The following is a 19914-nucleotide window of genomic DNA, read 5'->3' on the forward strand; positions in this document are numbered from 1 at the left end:
GCAGCACTATACCTTGTCATTTTTTTAATGACACCATCGCCCTTATTTCTTTTAATTTTTTTGATGCGTGTAGCTCATTTTTTGGATATTTTTACCTCAATTCTTACACATGGCACCTTTAAATAAATCATTATACGAGTCAGGGTCCTTCATTAAATAAATCATTATATGAGTCAGGGTCCTTCATTAAATGCTCTGAACTAGAGACCTGTAGGCATGTCATGACCGGTGCAATGAGCTTGGACGTTCATTACTTACCCAGTAAAATCTGCGGAGTACATGCCATAGTCGAAGACGTAGACACGGGTGATTTGGCAGAAGGTGAGGTATCCCAGGGCAACCACAAAACAGTACCTGTGGAGAAAGAAAGTAGTTTTAACTAAATAAACAGAATTGCTCTTGCACATATACAATTTTTCATACACCCTGAAATAATACTGAATGCATGAAATCCAGGCTCCAAAACACCAAGAGCTCATGCAGTGGAGAATTTATCACCATCATGCCACCTGGGGAAACTGCTACATCAGGCTCCTCTCTACACTTTGATCAATCCTCACACTCCAGAAGTGTGCGATAGCTTTCACCTAGGGTTGTGCCGATGGACGATATTGTGATGGTTGACAGGCATCACGATGGAAAGCAACCATCGTGATGCCACGCCCCCACATGCCAGTCACTAATTCCTGCTGTAACAGGCTAAAACATAAAAAAAACCTTTCCCTGAAAATGAAATTGAGCCTACTTTAAAGGCTGTCAACCAAACAGTTATCACATATTAGTCTACCATCTTGTAAAATAAAAGACTTATTAGTCTACCCTCTTATTCAAATAATTCCTGACTGTGACGTGAATGTGTAGCCTAATTGTCTTTTTGTAGCCTACATGTCTCGCAGGCCTTTAGCCTACATTGGACGTAATAGGTAGCCTAATGTTTTAGCAGAAAATATAGAATTATTATTGTTAGGCTACGACTAGGACATTGTAGCGCTCAAATCTTTTTGCAAGGCTACAGCGAGCGCCAAATGCGTCCTTCTCCTCTGTGTTAGAATGTTCTTTCGTTAATTATAGGATCAGAAGGTAGCCTATTTGTCTTTCACTGTAAGGCTTGTATTTCATGCATTTAGCAAAAGTCCCAGACAGCGGCGGAGTGGTAATCGGGATTCGTTATTTGTAAAAGTGTTTTTACTTCGCCCTCCTATATAGCCTGGACTGCGCGATGTAGAACATTATAAATGTATTTCTGTACAGACATACCTAGGCTATAGGCTAATTAATTAGTGTTTACCACACTAACCCCCCCCCCCCCCCCCACACACACACACACGATATCATGCCAATTTAAATTCAAATTCCAATTTAGGCGACATCGCCCAACCCTACTTTCACCATCCGACACCTGGGGGATGCAGGAGGGAAGGTTGGCAGGGAGGGAACACAGCTGGTACAGTTGGCGCAGGGAAATATGGTTTACCACAATACAGAACTTATTCTTATTCGAATAAGAATAAGATCTCCTTGCTTTCTGACGCATTTTTGTTTTCAGTCTAAGGCATTCTATAGTGGTGTGTCATGTCTGAAAGCTGAATGATGCAAAAGAAAGTATTGAACAAAGACTGAGAGAGAAAGAATCTACATGCAATGTCAATCCAGGAAATGAAAACAAAGGGCCCAAATCGTGGGAGGGGGGTGGGGTGCTTTCACACCAAAATGAAACAATGCCTCCCTGATGATACAGCGCCATCTGCATCGTGCTCTGTTAGCATTTGTCTCCACCGAATTGAAAGCTGTGGTGAATGAAGAGGGGACTCATAAATGTATCTATGCCGTCGTTCATTTGTACACCTCAAAGGGTGAGAGCTTGCCGTCTCTGGCTGAGGGGTTACTCTGATAACAGCCGGGGGGGGGGGGGATCCAAATCCACATAAAACAGCACAGAGTCTATTGATAACAAGGTTACATCTGAGAGAGGAAATCCATTTAAAAAGCTGGAGGAGTCACAGAAACACTTGCTCAGATGTGGGGAAACATGCAGGGAGAGGCAGAAGATCTCAAATCTGGATTACAATTTCTCACACGCTGAGAAAGAGAAATGAGATACTGGGCCTCAGCAGAGGAGCCCTTTGCTTTGCTGTTCTTCAGAGAATGATTTGTCTGCATAGCATTTCTTTCACTCCTGTACAACCTCTTGCTGCAGATAGAATAAAAGTGTGTGTAATATTAATGTTATTCACGGCCCCCAAAAAGAGGCTTTGTTTGGAGCGTTTCTGGGGAGGTGGGAGCAGATCCTAGCGGTCTTGACCAATGCTGATGAACAGCTGCAAACAGTTGCAGCGACCTCTTGCCTCCTACTCCCCAGCAAACACTGCCTGTATTGAGGTTCTGAATGGACCGCGCTGTGCGAATGTGCTTATGTGGGGTGGACGGCTCGCCCAGGGATGAACCGTGCCATTGAAGATTTCCTGCTGGAGCGCGCCGATGATTGCTCAGGGGGGTGGGGGGGGGTGCCCAGGCCCTCCCTCTGTCTCTGACAAAGCGGGCCTAACACTGCAGCGATCCTCCATGCCATTCAGCTGCATTCAGAGCAGTGCCTGTCCAGCCAAGACACTGAAGGCCTTGACAAGGGAACGACCGAGTGCAATGCGTGCCCGGACACCCGGCCATGAAGGGTCCCCATTCTTCAGTACAGTAAAGGGAGAATGTGCAGAGGTTTGGACGTGGACTCGGGCTCACCGAGTTCACTGAAGGAGCACCGAGTGCAGCAATGACGATCATCCTTTCCCAGCTTGTCCAGAGTTGAATGGCAGGAACAGACTCACTAAAACTGAAAAGAAGATCTGGAGTTGTTTTTTAGCACTCTGAAGAGGAACATTAGGACTTCCTATATCAAAAACTTAATTATAGTAAACCATAGCATCAGCAATGAGTCAATGACCACCATCTCAGAGTTATTGGGTCAACTGGTGATATATCTTCTCAACTTGACTGAAAAGAATGGGGTGAAAAAAATAATATCCTGATACTTGGACCAAACTGCACCTTATAAATGTAATTTCAAGGAAATTACCAGTGCATGAAAATATAAACATACTGTATTAACATAAAATGCCAAACAAACTTTTATTTGGAAACAGTTGGCAGGAGTCATAGTTGATAACAACTGACAGTTGAAATGGCTGAACAGTTAAATAGTTGAGTAGTTTAAATAGTTAAATTATTTACTAGTGAATTATTGTAGTGTAGTGAGGAAATTTATTTTGAAACAGTTGTGGGCAGAGGAAATAGTAGTCTTAAGAGAGCCAGATTGTATGCTTAAAGCCGGAGACAGAGTATATAGTTTAAAAGTTGAATGTAGATATTGGACCATAGTGTAATGGATGTTGATAGACAGAAAGTTGAATGGATGTTGATAGGCAGATTGTTTAATGGATGTTGATGGATAGTTTAATGGGTGGATGAGTGATGATTTGAAGAGGATGAATGGATAGAAAGTTGGATGGAATGTGCCTTATATCCTTCTAGACTGGAGAGACACAGAGAGAGTTGGCCTAGTTAAGCAGAAAGCAGTTGATACAGGTGCAATCAGTTTAACTGGCTCTTTGATGGGTCCTAGTTGAGCAGCTGGAAGTTGATACAGGTGCAAATCAAGTTAATTAGTCCATTGTGATGTCAGTGCTAATGCAAAGTCTATGGGGAAAAATAAGCTTGTATTTTGTTAATATCTCAAAAAGTATGAAGTTTACAAAAGTGAAAAATACATTCCTCAAATGTCCTTTTCAAGACCTACGTTACAAAGTTTGAACGAAGTTTCTACGTTAAACGGTTGAAGCTGAATTAGACGCAGAAATTTGGTGGGAAGAAGAAGAAGAAGAAGAAGACTTCGGATAACAGAACAGTGCATTTTCATGCACTGTAATTAATCAAGTAACAGATTGTCACAAAGGAATATCAAGTACAGTGAACTATATACAAGAAACCAGAAAGGTCCTCCCTTTTAATCATACACCAGCTGTCATTTCTAGGCCATCACAGTCAAAACTACAGACTTCAAAATCATAATCATCTGTCTGAAACTGGATTTCAAGACTGATGAAACCGCTTTAATGAGTGTTTTGTGTCTGTGGTGGATGAATATTGTCATCAAAAACACACGCACACAGGTGTGACCTATTTGTCCTTCTGTCACAGTCATGTCTCCCAACCATCTGTAGAGCACGTGTTTGCATGGTTGATCAAATATCTTCCTGCCACAGACAGACAGACAGACAGACAGACAGACAGACAGACAGACAGACACACACACACACTATGTCTGCCATAACATGCATTATAGTTTCACAGGGAGAGATGCTGAACTAGAGGCATTTGACAAAAAAGCTCAACATTTTCATATTTGTCTTAATTTTTATCCACTGAAACCCAACTTAAATGGTCCCAATGATCCAATGAATGAGTCAATTATGCTTCAAAATAACCTGCCACTACTTCGCTACACATTAGCTACCACTACTAACATCAAGTTCTGCAATCTTTCTACTGTGAACATGTATGACTTTGATGTGTGGCAGACAACCACACACAATAGTTGATTCATCTGTGTGATCATTTTGGAGGTTGTAGTCTGGAGGTTTTAGTAAACACAAAGGTGTTTCTGTGAACGAGACCTAGCTTCACTGATTGGAATAGGATGGTCAAAATCATAGAAACACTTCCAATCTTCCCCAAGTCCAATGCACCTCAACAGCATCAGTAGCATTGGCATCAACAGCATCAGAAACAGTATCATCAAGTCTTGATGGTGATTGGTCAATGATTTTAAACAAATACTGAATATTACAACCTTCATGGAACTGATGGACTGATGTTAGGAAGTCTGTGTAACTAATAAATTGGCAGCAGAGTGTACACACACACACACACACACACACACACACACACACACACACACTCCACTCCACAGCATGGGGTAGAGTGCAATCCTGGCAAAGAAAAAAATAAATCGATTCCTTACAAAAAAAAAGGGGTGGGGGGAATCAATGGACTGTGCTTGTTTTAGGACCTTTAAGATGAGTCCTACAAGAAACAATTACGCTTCTTTACAGCCTGGTATGCCACTCAGGAGCACATTGGCTAGGCACAGAGCTGAGCGTGCCCCACGATGGCACACTCCCACACCGCACAAGGAGCACGTGTGGCCCCCTCCCAAGCCTGCTCTGCTGCCTAGCCTACGCATGTCAAACAGAATACAGTAGGATCTTGGCTTGTTAGCGACAGAGCCTCTTTGATTCTTCCCTGTTACATATGGAGCAACGAAGTGAGAGTCTGCACACCAGGGCATCATCTGGGTCTGTCTGCGGGACAACTGGAGTGGATTACAAAATGAGACACCTGCAATAACAGTCAGCCTGAGTTGAGGCTGCCTTATTGCTGGCATTTAAGCGAAGTTACTTGTCATCTAAACAAATTGAATTTTCCATCTGATCAACAGTATATCTGGAGCAACTTCATTAGGATTAGGAGCTACTTTAGATAGAATAACTGGAAGAGACATCTTGGTTTGTCAGAAAGAAAGATGGAAAGAACAACCCTGAAGTAGGGTCTATTAAATCCAACACTAGAGAACTGATGTCACTAAATAGACATGAGAGAAATGGTTCTGTCAGAAACAAGTTAGAAAAGACCCCTAGATCCCAGGGTGGCGTCTCCTGCAACATCATTAGCGTCGCAAAGAGAAAGACAAATGGCCGCAGCAGGGCTGCTCTTTCAGTCAGAGATGGATTGGCAAAGAGAGAGAACCACATGTTCAGTATTCCAAAAGAGTAGAATGTTGACTCCAGCGCCTCTGTGCACACTGTTCAAATACATGTCTCATAACACTCTAGAGCGCAGCACCATCTGCACAAACAAATACAAAGCAAAATACCCGCGTGCATGTGGGGAAACTCAGATGGACATGCCCCCCTCTGGTTTCATTTCACAATCAGATTAACAAGACGTGACTCAAGAGATCTTCTTTCCTCTCGTCTACACGTCCTCTTCTCCTCCCTCTCTATTCCCCCTCTTCTCAGTCTCGTCACAAGCGTTGTTCCATCGCTCGTGACGCTCATCTCCACTAATTAGCTCGGTCATTAGTTCGTGCACAAGTGCTCGTTGGCTTGCAGTCATACTTGATTAAGCACAGTAATTGAAATCAGTGCAGTCGGGGGGGGGGGGGGGGGGGGGGGCACCTTGATTACAGCGCGCCACAAGGGTTGGACAATCGATAGCCCTTTTCGACCCTGCAGCATTACTGCGACGGCGAGAGTGAATAATTGCCGTGTAACATATTAATCATCAGGTGAACTTATTGCCTTTGTCTTCCAGCAATCCAAACAAAGTTGCTGTATCCGGAATGCAACAACTGATCTAGAAGCCAGAATTCTACAAGCCACAGTTGTAAAATTAGCATCAACCAGCAGGGGGAGCTCTGTAGTCTGTGTACAAAACAAGGGCAGAGTGCTACAGTACATCCAGAAGGTTCTGTCAGCTCTCATTTTACACGTTCAACAAAATGCCTAGGGTTCCAGACAGAAGTGGCACCATATAAAAATATCCCCTACAGCCATAAAAGACAGATTAACACGCAGCTACATGCACTACTGGTTTATTACTTGGACTGAAATGAGCAAACAAGATCATCTTTCTAATATAGCACTGGCAGTGAGAGAGAGTGGGAACAAGTGGAGTTACTGTACAGAGAGGGGCAACACAAGTGGCAAACAACCAGGTTCCTTTTTCAGCGTGTACTCGCAGCTGCATTGTTGGTAGAACTGTAGCACGCACAAGGTGGGCCCAGCTAAATCTCCACAGAATCAAATTCAAAAAGACTTACTGCAAACAATTATATATTTTCCCTCAGCGTTTGTCATGCTCTGTTTAATTTCTGTGGAGGGCTGTTTGGACCGTTTCACTGTTATGTGGCTTTTGCACCTGCTACATGTACTGTATTACAACACAAGGAATCTCCATTGTAGCCGTGAGGAGTGGCTGGACAGAGGCAGGGAGACAAGATGAATGAGTAGGAGAGGGGGAGGAGAAAGAGGAGGAGAGAGGAGAGGAGGAGAGAAGAGAGGAGGAGAAAGGGGTGGTGGGGAGGTGGAGGAGGCAGAGGGGGAAGAGTATTAGAGGGGGAGAGGCCCAGCTTCCAGCCAGCTGGAATGGGGCCCAGACTTCTCTCCAAAAGAAAAAGTATTAACCCTTTCACGGCTTTCAGTCACAAAAGGAGGATACTAATCAGAAACATCCTCCCCTGATTATGCTCACATGCTGCTTTCATGGCTTTATGAGGGAGATGTTACGTGTGAAGCTTTTCAAGACCCCCCCCCCCCCACAGCACAATAGCGACACTTCAAAACATGCCTGGTGCCTTTAATCAGAGTGAAAGCTCTGTGGCTCTCTGGGTAGCTGCCAGGTCAGATCGGCTAATAAAAAAGGACCCACCTGACCCTCTTTACGCACGCACACACACACACACGCACGCACACACACACACACACACACATACACCTTCTCTGCACTTCTATTCCTCTACCTCTTTTTTATGCAATCTTTTACCTCATGGGTGCTGCACTTTGCTCCGTGGTCTATTAGGAGCGTGACTACCTCTGAGAGCCGAGGAGGCACACTGTCCTTCTTACACACACACACACACACTCTCTCTCTCTCTCTCTCTTTCCCATGGCATGGAATGGGTGTGTCTACAACTTCCTTATCCCTGTGGAGTGGAAGCATCACACCCAAAAGGAGTACAACAAAGAAACAAACCTGTGAAATCCATGAAACATATGGTAGGACATTCAGGATATTCAGGATGCTTGAAATTACATTAGGCTTATGTTTCCATAAAGAGTGAGTGGTTATGAGTTTGGACAAGTACGTCAGTCTTGTGAAGAGTCTTGGTGACAAGCCAAAACAAAATCTTGAAACTGGGATGAACGAAGGCTTTTACTTTTCCTTCGCCATCTCCACCCCAGATATTCGGTATAAACTAGTGATGGGCAAATTAAGCTTTGGTGAACCACTGAACCATAGCAGAGTGAACCTAGCGACACTAGCTGAAAAGCAAAAAGATGGCCGCCACACATACATTTTTCAACATAAAAGTCCTTAGCAAACCAATATTTTTGGTTACATATACTGGTTTGGGTAAGGACTTTTCAGTTGAAAAATCTACATGTGGCAACCATATTGGATTTTTTCATTAGTGTTGCTAGCTTCACACTGCTGTGGTTTAGTGGTTCACCAAAGCTTAATTTGCCCATCACTAGTATAAACACCCGACGACACAGACGCCTGCAGAGCACCTGTGATGCTTCATTAGCATTATTGCCGTGGCTCTCCGTTTCATTGAGCACACCTGGGCTCCAGCAGGGGGCATCTCTTCCTAGCGTCCCCCACAGATGGAACTGAAGTGAGCAGCAGCTGCTCTTTCAACAGCTACCACCCCCCCAGTCCCCAATCCCTGTGCCTACTCTCGGTGTGTGTGTGTGTGTGTGACTGTGTGACTAACCATACCACACACATGCGCACACACAAACACACTGGCAGTGCACACAAGTTTGCATGCACACACACACACGCACACACACACACACACACACACACACACAGGTAGAGACTTTGGACCTTTTTGCTCAAAAGGTCTCAATGGAAGACGAGAGGAAGCACTGAATGTCTCTGCTCACTCAGCGGAGGTTGAGTTAAAGGTCAAACACTTGCAAATGTTTCTGCCATGATAATTGCACAATTATGTAAATGGTAAAGGCCGATGGCCTCGAAACTTGACACTGCATTGCAACCCTGTCATACTTTGACAGGGACACTTCAAACCAACTTTTGCGAAACACAGACTCTGACCAGAACTCTGGGGGAGCACGCACTTTCAGGTACAGTACAATGTTAGCAAGAGGCATAACCCGGAGATATGACCCTGTCTGCAACTGGCAATAAAACTTGTTGAACTATTAAACAAATGCCATCTCTGTGAACGAACACCCTTGGGACTTTGTTCTGTAATTTGTTTTCATTGGGGTACCAGAGTGCATTCAAGTATTAAAATTGAACTGTGTGCAGTGTGTGACGTATTATACTATTTTAAGGCTTTTAAGGAGTTTTCTACCCAAACAAACACACCTGTAAGCCTGTCTAAATTTTAAAAGAACACATTCTCAGGCACACTAAACCCCTAAACACACGCCATAATGGATTTGGGTCTGTGTTTCCACAACATTTTCATTTAAATTCCTGCTAAGCTCAGTAATGCCTCCTTCACCTGTCAAAACACCTGCACATCTACCTCCCATCAGCATCTACATTTCCCTGGGAGAAACACATAGGTCACGCGCACACACAGACACAGACACACACACACAGACACACACACAGACACACAGACACACACAAAAGGCAGTGGCAGATTAACTTTTCATTTGGTTATGATTGGCATCATGACTTCAGCTCTGGCCAATTTCATGTTTGTATTAAGTGTAGTTATGGGGGTGAGCAGAGCAGAGCTATATTCAGAGAATTCCCCGCAAGGGACAGTATCTACGGCTCACAGTCTAATACACAACTCAAATACAGACAGAGTTTCTCAGGGGTGAAGGAGAGGGGAGACCAGTGTGTGTGTGTGTGTGTGTGTGTGTCTGTGTGTGTGTGTGTGTGTGTGTGTGTGTGTGTGTGTGTGTGTGTGTGTGTGTGTGTGTGTGTCAGCTGACACGGGCTGTGGGCCAGCGTGTCTAATCAACATGGAGAGTAATCATCGCTGATGTGGGCCAGCAGTGGCCAACCCTTCAGCTGTCATGAGCATCAGCACTGCCTCAGAGGAGGAGGGGGGGAAAGAGCAACGGACTTGTCACACCACAAGACAATGAGCCAACCTCACGACACTTCTGTATGAGGGCAATAGGACATTGACCCAACAGAACCAATAAAGTAGATGAATCAGAACATAATTTGTGAGGGGGAGACAACTCTAATTTGCTGGTGTACAGAATCTCTAAAACAGTAATATCAGGATAGGCTGATAGGCTACATGGAAAAAGACAGTCATGTGATGAGTCTCTTATCTGCCAAGCAATCAGGTTTAAGAAGTTGATAGCCAATAGGTGGAACAAGCTTATGCATAGGGCTAGTGATTTTGTGCACCATTAACCTTTGATGCTTTGATTAGACCTTCCAGACTCCCCTACGGAAAAATACTGAACTCCGGACACTCACTTGTGCATGTGCTCCAGACCAGCGAAGATCATGATTCCATATGTGACGCCACTCTGGACCAGGAAGTGTAAGGCATACCTGCAAAAGAAAAACAGATGGGATGAATGTGGGCCACTATGCAAAATAACAAGGCCTGATATGTCAATTAGCATATTATAGATCAGCCTTTTTCACACTTCTTTTACCGTAGGCCCAGTCATGTCAGACTTTGGGGTCATAGATGGATAGATGGATAGATAGATAGATAGATGGATAGATGGATACTTTATTGATCCCTAGGGCATACCCACATGGTCATAGGGCCCACCCACATGGTGACACCAAATTTGCAAGTATTTCCTGATCAGGGGAACTTTGGTTTTCTTTATCAATCGCGGTTCTGCGATTTCTCCATCAGTCCGCTGATGTCTGACATCTTAAAATGGCCATGATGTACATCACATTATCATCACATGTGTCATCCCATTGTGATCTCAATCTAAACTGTATGATGACGTGATCACTGTGAGCCTGCCTGTTTCCTGACATTAAGGAGCTCCCCACTAAAGACAACACAGTCAGCTATGCCACCTCTCCAACCACACCTCTCACCAGCACCATACTGGTCTTGCCTGACCCAAAAGAATGCGAATAGAGCAGGGCACTGTTCAAATTAATGTATCACGCTGTTACATAATAATTGCCCATTAAGTCATAAAAACCTGGTCAGGAAATGCCAGCCACGTCCATATCCGGATCATACTGGTTTATTATCCAGACTTTATCTCGGTCCTGTCCACTGGCCCCTGTGGTTCTGAGTCTCTCCTCTCTATCGGAGATCAGGCACAACAAACAGAGGCTGACCTTTAAAATCTACTGATATTACAACAGACAGCAGTGGGGTGAAGGGCAACACGGCAACGCCAGCAGCAAGCAGAACAGCAGGACAGGCCGAAATCTAAAAGATGACAAAACAACGGACTCGTCACACTAAAAAATGGGACCCCAGTGGCCAGTGGCACCACTGGGCGATGTTCTAAATTTCGCCGTCTCATTCATCTTTAGGTCGGGAAACGAAGAGTGCGAGGGCAGCGTCCTATTCTAGTTTGATTTATCTTGTGCTTATTTGAAGGTCATCTACAGAGAAATGAATGGGTTTATCTATGTATGAGCTTTAAGCACCAGTATGTAGAAATTATCATTTTTTGAAGTATGTTTTAATAGGAAATCCCTTTTTGGCATCATCTTCAAATTCATTTTGATGGTATGGTCATGTGAAGGACGGATAAACACACCTAATATTCCCACTATCCACTTGGGCTGTGCAATATGTAGTTTAGTGGTCAGGGTTGGAAACCCGATGAAAATGTAAGAAAAGCTTTCCCAACACAATAATGCAGACTAAATCGCACAAAGACACCAGCAGCATTCTAGCAAGCTGCCATTGCCAGTGTGCGGTTATTGGTGTTCACAAAGTTTCTGTATGTTTTAAGGCAATTAGCCTAGCTTGCTAGTTATAGACCAAAACTACTGCTTTAAAAACACCAACAGTAAAATCTAACAGCAAGACCAATCTTCTGGAGGGGTCTTCTGTCGAAGAGGGAAAAGGTGATATCCAGGGACATCATACAGGATGGAGGGCATTCCATAGTTGAATCCTTACCAATGGTGGAAAATAAATGATTCCCACATGTTTCTTTGACCAACGAAAACAATAGCCAGGTGACCGGAGTCAGAAAGGAGGACAAAGGAAAGGGAAGCATAACAGGATGTTCCACTGCCAGACCTTACACGTCAAAGGCTCAAGACCCAGAGGGGATTGCAAGCAGCAAAGAGGCCGAGACACATAGCCATCCTAAAAATACACCACCATTTGTATAGTTAATTCCTCATATGGAGGATGGCTGCAGTGTGAGTAATGTGCCATGCTTAGGTTTCATATCCATCAGAGCCGGGCAGTTTTAATCCCCTCTGCCCATAGCACACTTCCGTAGCTCTGTGGCTTAATTGACCGTGCATCATGCACTCATTCAAACCATGGCCCTTTTGTCCTGGGCCTCAAATGGACCGGGTGCCTGTTCACTGAGCTAACAGGGGAACGCCACCCAATCACGCTCATCCTACAGTGGGACCAGTGGCCCCAATGTCGCCAAGAATGTCCACTTCAACCACTAACAAAGTCAGTATGTTACAAACTCTCCCCTAATAAAAAGAGAACTGTCTCCAAGTTCAAGAGTCTCATTTCCTCTCTTGATGTGTTCCTCCACATGACAAATCTAGAACCCCCCCCCCCCGCCATGACCACAGTCTGCTTTGAACAAGATAAAAATGAAAGAAATCTCTGTTCTGCAACAGCACAGTCTTACTGCTGCTGATTCAGCAGAACATGACCACTAGATCATTTTCTCCTCCAGACTGACTCACCTCACACCCTCGAGATCCATGTGCTTTATGACCAACTTACAAAAGTCTTCTGACCCAGCACCGCGTGAAGAAAAAAAAAACACCAATTCAAAAATGCATATTAATGCTACCTCGCAATGTGCATTCCTATGTTCAGGGACAAGACCCTACCAGGAGTTCAAATAAACTGCAGTTATAGGAACTGCAATCGCCCCCAGTTCCATACAGTGCAAATCTGCAAACGTTATGGGAACTACAAAAAGTCTCTTCAGTGTGAAAACGCCTCACGACAAACTTCAAACAAATAACCAGACTGTGACTCTAAACTGTTGCAAGATGATGAGAATCCAGAATCCAGACATGAGAATGACGCATATCCAGGTTCAGCATGCCTTGAGAATCTGCACTCACTTTGGGTGCCGAAACAAGGTCAATCCTTGTTTCCCTATTGCCAGGCAACTCAGCACACAGCTCTGCTAGTGTGAGCCAGTCAGCTGACTGGCTCCCAGTGGATCCCCCTCCTGGGTCTTGGCCGTGGGCTGAGCGGGGCCTTATTACAGGCAGACGCCGCTGCTACCTGGGGCACTGCACAGGCTGGATGGGTACTGGGACAATATCATCAGGAAGCTACTTGCTCTGCCTGGGCATTTGTGAATTCAAAAAGCAGGCCACAATCCTTTTCACAAACCATGTGTCTTAGGTTCAGTTTAAGAACAAAATTGTTGTACACTCAAGGTGTTTATTTACCAGAGTAAATTTATGACGCGGTCATATTTCAAGATTATATCTCACTAATAAATCACAAAATGGAAAAAGGCAACAGACTCAGCTACAAGTAGGGCAGAGATATACAAAGCACAACAGATGGGAATTGTGTTTCTGTAAAACAGGAGAGGTGTGGAGAGGATGTCAGCGGCGTGATGGATGCGCTTGCCAGGTTCGCCAGAGCCACAGGAGCTCGGGCGGTCTGGATGGTGGCAATCAGCGTCCATCATCCCTAAAGCTGTTCAGCTCTCGCGCTCCCGCATCCCCCCTGCTCACACACACTCACACTCACACTGCTGCTCGCAGAGCGCGAGAGCTCAGGAGACGAGCGAGGCGAGGCGAGAGGAGAGGAGAGAATGTGGGTCACTGTGGACTGTGCTATGCCGCCACTGCAATGACCAACAGCCTTGGGGGAGACTGCCTGAATTACCTGTGCTGAGTGGTTCTGCCATTTCTCATACAGTATCCAATGATGTGTGAACTCCTGACCCCTTCCTATTTTTCCCCTAAATATCCACTACTGGGATATTAAGGGTAAATATAACATGAAGGTTCATACATGCAAGGTTTCTAACACTACATTCTGGTGATTGAGAGGCTGTTCAAATGCATAGTTAATGTATAAATCACAAGATAATCACTTCCATGATCAGTGTATAGATTCTACAATAGATGTAAATCACAGGAGTCATCTCAAATTGATCTGGTGTTTGCACTCTGTAGCCTCAGTGGATACACAGCCAAGTTTCTGGTTTCAACCTCATAAAGACACACTCTGTATATCTACAGTATGTGTGTGTGTGTGTGTGTGCGTGTGTATGTGTGGTATGTATGTATGTATGTATGTATGTATGTATGTATGTATGTATGTATGTATGTATGTATGTATGTATGTATGTATGTATGTATGTATGTATGTATGTATGTATGGTATGTAGTGTATGTATGTAGTGTATGTATGTATGTATGTATGTATGCTCTTTTGATCCCGTGAGGGAAATTTGATCTCTGCATTTATCCCAATCCGTGAATTAGTGAAACACACTCAGCACACAGTCATACGCCATCTCAATTCAGAGTGCTGATGACGCGAAACCAGCTCATACTGCTGTGCGTCTAATGTTTCACACATCCTTTGAACATGCCTTTGAGGTGGATGGCCGGCTGCCAAGGTACAGTGGCCCGCCTGCACCGAGATCAGCCATTTAATAGGATATCAATTACCCTCTATATCGACCCGTAGGGGTGTCTCGATGAAGTGCCTACTTACCAGCCAAAGCAGAAGAGGGCAAGGTAGAAGCCCAGGAGGGTGGCCACCACATGGCGGACAAACGGGCTGGTCTTACTGGGGTGCAGGTAGAGCCGGAACCAAAAGGCCATCAGCAGGGCAAAGAGCTGGCAGACTACAAAGTTTACCTGGGAGGAGAGCAGAGAGACACACATCATTAGGTCTGGTGCCACAGAACTGGCAGAATGCTAGCCAAGTAATCATTTCCCTTTGCGATTAGAAAGGAGTAGTTATTTGGTTGAGAGGGTTTAAGGTCTGACCGTGATCCATGTTTGAGTCATGTTATGAATCCCTAAGGACTACAGGGAAAACTCTGTGGGATTGGTGGTATTGTGATAAAGGCCATGTTCAGACACGCAGGGGTTTAGCCTGTTACCACTGATTGCTTAACTCACACATTGCACTTGACACACACAAAAGGCACTTACACCAGAAAAAAAAAAAACAATCTACCCACAAACACTTTTACCGCAAGGGAAAAAATTGACAGAGCACAGCAGCTATCGGTGATTGATGAGAACTCCCTGATATTTTCACATGCTTCGGTCCTTTGTGCCTCCCCAAGAGTACACACGGCTCAGAATGCCAACACACTTTTCTCCAGCCCACAAGGTTAGTGTGTTACTCATGCCACAGTGCTAGGCCGCGCCTTTAGCAGGGCTGGCCAGACAGCACACCCACCTTCCTCCTCTTTCATCCACTTCCTCCAAACCCTGAAGCTTTTTACTTTATCTTTGGTCAACAAAACACAGACATATAAAAAATGGGTGTATAGATACGTAATGCACTGATGTCTTGAGCAACTGGAGGTGCCCTACCAACAACAGTACCTGAATATGGATTCAAAACTGGCCTCAAATCTGTGCCAAGTGGACTAATCCACCACGATAAAGAGAAATGATACAAAATAGCAGGTCAACGCCATGCCAACAACAGAGACCGTCTAGCCACCACCGATGACCTAATTGATATGGTGCCTCCTATGGTATGAGACTCCATTTGAACAAACGGAAAACAAAAAAAATCAGGTTCATCTACCCACCCAGCCCCATGGCCATACTTATTTCCACTAAGCCGTAGGGGGGTAACAATGTGCTGGTAGATAAAGGCCAGCATGCTTAACTCTGCGGCCGGGAGATGCTCCTTTCCATTACCTAATGTGCAGCTTAGAGGTGGGCGCAAAGAGGCTTTTGTGTCATTATGCAGATTGTCAGGGGCGTGGATACTGGCTGAGTGACTAGGGGTTGAGTAATATCAGCAAGAGTGTGTTTAGCCGTTGGTGAGTGATGAGGCTGTTAGCGATAGTTCTGCTGTCTGGCGCTTGGTGTGTTCCTAGCGTTTCAACTCTGCACAGTGCGCACACACCTACTGCAAACATGATGCACCTCCGGTCAACGAGCGGTTGCCATGTTACAGCCACAGGACGAGTCGTTTTCAGCCACTCCTGCTAAGTGTTATCAGCAAGCGCGTAATCAAGGGGCAGTGTGCTTAACAATGACCATGGAAAGGAACAGCAGATGTAGAGAGGAGCTCAACAGTGTTGTGGCGGTGACTCCATTCATGATCAGTCAGACATGAAGATGATAACCAAATAAAGAAAAACAGTCACTCAGGTTATTATTCAATGACTTCATACAGGCGCCACCTGACTCTTAACTAAATGAAAAAGCAGCCACTGACTCTCATCCATTCACTCATTTAAATACCCAGTCTCTCATTCACTCAATCTCTAACATGACTAACTCACTTCATGAAGGAGGACATCATTTACACCAAGGAAGGTCAGATGGTAAACTTTGTGCAACACCCCCACCCTCCCCCCGTGCATCTGTTATTCATCAACCTCCAGGACACTCCCACACCATCCAGGGCTGCAGACAGAGTCATTTCACCCTCCATTTCCCCTTCCCCCCCCCCCCCCCCCCCCCCCGTCTCCATCCCCCGACTCCCCCAACCACCTGCCATCTCCCAGCCAGCCAGACCCCGCCATCAGTCGGCCACAGAGTCTCCAGCATCCAGCCTTGAGTGATGAAGAGCATGCAGGAATTAGAGGGCCCTGCAGCAATCAATACAATCCCCAACACAATAGCCAAGTGTGGATATGAATAAACATGAAGCAAGCAGGGTCCTCCATGTTGTGCACACGCACCAACCGCTCCTTTTAGAGAGTCTCGTCTTGGATCCCAGAACGTTGTGTACTCGGACTCGGGAGCGTGTGTTGGTGCGCCGGGGAGGTCTGGCCTTCTTCAGCTGATGAACAGATGCCACTGCCCGAGAGGCCCTGAGCTTTTATGGCGCTGCGAGAGCCAGAAGCGTGGCCACGGACTGCATTAGTGACAGTTTGTGTGGTAAACAGAGCCACATTGTGTGTGCGCGTGCGTGCTTGTGTTTGTGCGTGTGTTTGCGTGTGTGTGTGTGTGTGTGTGCACAGTGCGAGGAGTGAGGAGTTCAACAATGGCCAAGTCACTGGGCCTTCTGTCTCTCGGGCCTACGCTCACTATTGTGACACGCTAGTACTGGAGTGGGTGAATCCACTGGACACATGAGCGCCACTGCAATTAGCTCTAAGTAAGCCAATCCTCATAAAGGAGGTCAATGACCACTGTGGCATGATGGCCACATGTTGCACCACACACATTTGTAGCATTTATGGCCATTATAAAATGCAGTCCGGTATGATTGAGGGGTCCTGGTATGCCTGCGCTCTCCTGAGAGTCAGAGGTACTGGACTAGCATTCCATTTCCAAGTCCATTTCATCAAACTGGATTTCTGTCTGAGAAGTTCTTGACCTTTTCAGCAGTAGGGGTCAAGTACACATGTCTATGGTAACCCTGTATTGCTGAGAAATGCTTTCAGATTGCAGGAGGGCATACACTACACAACCCCCCTGGATTACTCAGGTCATTTGAAAAGACCAAGGGGTGTGAGTGAGGGAGATAACGGAAAAGTTACACCAAAGGAAGTGTGAAAGAAAGAGAAAGGACGACAAACAGAAGCAATGGGAACAGAACACTAAGAATGAGAACCGACTCTGCGAGAAAGAGACAGAGAGACAGAGAGAGAGGAGCGGAAGGAGGGAAAGGGGATCAGCACAAGAGTGTGATCAGGCATGTTATGAGAAGAGCCAAAAGCAAACACGAGGCAATAACGAGACGACTCCACTCGGGGGAAAAAAAGGCCAATTGCTTGACCGAACCTGCGAACAAACAAACAGGCGAGTGTTGAAGGCAGCGGCGTCTTGGCTGTGCGGTGACTCAGGTAGCCCAACATAGAGCCCCATGCGGTGCGGTGCTTCCCCGCTGCTCGTGTGTGTGTGTGCTCTCAGAGCAGGTGGCCCTGGGTGCGCCCGCAGCCATGTGAATGGAGCCGGCAGCCTACTGCGCACCGCCCAAGTCTGAGCCTGAAACAGCCCAATGACTTAACAGGGGGAGTGTGTGTGAGTGTGTGTGTGTGTGTGTGTGTGTGTGTGTGTGTGTGTGTGTGTGTGTGTGAGTGAGCAAGAGATTGAATGTGCATGTTATTGGTTGGGTTGTTTGCTGGTGAGGAAGTGTTTGTAAGTGTATGTGAATATGAAAGAGAGGAGGAGTGGAAGGGAGGGGGTTGAGAGAGAAAGTATGTTGTGTGTGTGTCTGTGTGTGTGTGTGTGTCACCTGTCTGAGAATGGATGGCACTGATGGCCCAAACAGAACTAGGACCAGTTGTCCTGCCAGTTGTCCTGCCAGGCTCCAAAACCCTTAAAACATCCACTTTAATTGGCCATTCAGCCATACTCAACTCCCACCGAGAACAAGCGACACATTCTCAGGATCTCAGCTTTCAGTTCATGTATGTCACCATCATGTATACAGGCCCAGCCTCTTCTATAAATACCACCATATCTGTACATTCTCTCTGCATCCGTTGGAACAGAAGCTAGTTTTCAAAAGCATTTTTTTTCCACTGGCCTCAATGTCTGAAGAGGCTATTAAAAATACGTTTTGAAGGCCTCTGTTGCTTGATGCACTAATTTGGCTGCTGCCTTCATCAGAGAGCTGCTTTAATCCAAAGTGACACTTGAAGAATGAGACCAGGTCGTCAGTTTTGTTAGCACAATGTCCCAACTAGTCAAGCTACATGGGCTTAACAACCTCCAGTCATTCACCAGGTTACACCAAGACATCAAGCAGAGGCTTAATATAGACTCAAAGAACCTTTTGGTAGTACAGGGTTCCCAACAACCGGAAACTGTCTACCTTATAAAACCTTCCGATGTTACATAATGTATGCAGTAGGTATCACATCACTTAATTCGAGATAAGTTATGGGTAGATAATGCGCCACACAGTCTGTGTGCATGTGTGTGTGTGTGTGTGCTCATGCACGTACATGTTCTAAAGCCTGCAGACAAACGCAGATGTAATTTCATGCTTTAAGCTGTACAAACTCTACTATCAGCAATACGCACTATTGTTTGCAAGCTTATCAAGCATGCATCTCGCCCAAAAGAACAGAAACAGAACCTACCATGATAGAACAACAGAGAAGTAGGCTATACACAAACAACAGGATTGAAGTAACTACAAATTTATTTGCCAGCTTTTTTTTCTCTCAGTAGTAAAAGCACTGGTAGTTGACTACCAATCTGCTAGCTTAGAAATCTAGACGCACCCTAGCGGCAGCAAATTACATTTGCTTCCAGGGCTAGTCTAGCAACTCTCCGTTGGCTTGTGAGCTCGAAAAATTAAACTTCTATCAGGCCAATCAAATCGTGTATAGAGTCGTTAGGCGGGCTTAACATAATGATTGATGGCAGAGTTGCAACGGTTTGGCTTAAATTCCCTGCTACTTGAAAACAAAGAAGATGGATGTTGCTGTTGGCCAACAGTGTGACACAAGTTAAGCTTGTTTTAAGTTGGCAAAAGTTTGAACTAGCCAACTAGCTCCGCTGGTGGGAAAACGCATGGGACTCAGCGCTGTCCTATTGTGTGCAGAGGGAATTTGAAAGACAACCGATTATCCCGCCCCTCGGACTGAGCACTGCAAACGGTGAGTACCCAGACCCTACATTTTAATGTGGGACTGGCTCGTCAGGCTACCAATCTGCTGTAAATGTGATAGTAATTATTTTAGGGTTTCATGCTATTCAGATAGGTGTGAAGTAGGTGTGAGTAGATGTGTCTGATGCCATCTGGAGAACCAACCATGTGGGATTGTTTTGCCGCCAATTCTTTCTTTGTTTAAC

The 19914-nt window shown here is 45.3% G+C and overlaps 1 protein-coding gene across 1 annotated transcript in view; it reads right to left on the reverse strand.

Moving 5' to 3' along the window:
• The window catches only part of mboat2a (membrane bound O-acyltransferase domain containing 2a), a 55252-nt gene that overhangs the window by 13191 nt on the left and 22147 nt on the right, over window positions 1-19914 (reverse strand). The window contains exons 2-4 of the mRNA XM_042073176.1: window positions 14675-14820; window positions 10258-10335; window positions 259-354 (exon numbers count right to left, since the gene is read on the reverse strand). Coding sequence (XP_041929110.1) covers window positions 259-354; window positions 10258-10335; window positions 14675-14820 — 320 coding nt within the window. The remainder of the gene's footprint in view (window positions 1-258; window positions 355-10257; window positions 10336-14674; window positions 14821-19914) is intronic.

This window comes from Alosa sapidissima, chromosome 19 (genome assembly GCF_018492685.1).
Source record: "Alosa sapidissima isolate fAloSap1 chromosome 19, fAloSap1.pri, whole genome shotgun sequence".
Lineage (NCBI taxonomy): Eukaryota > Metazoa > Chordata > Actinopteri > Clupeiformes > Clupeidae > Alosa > Alosa sapidissima.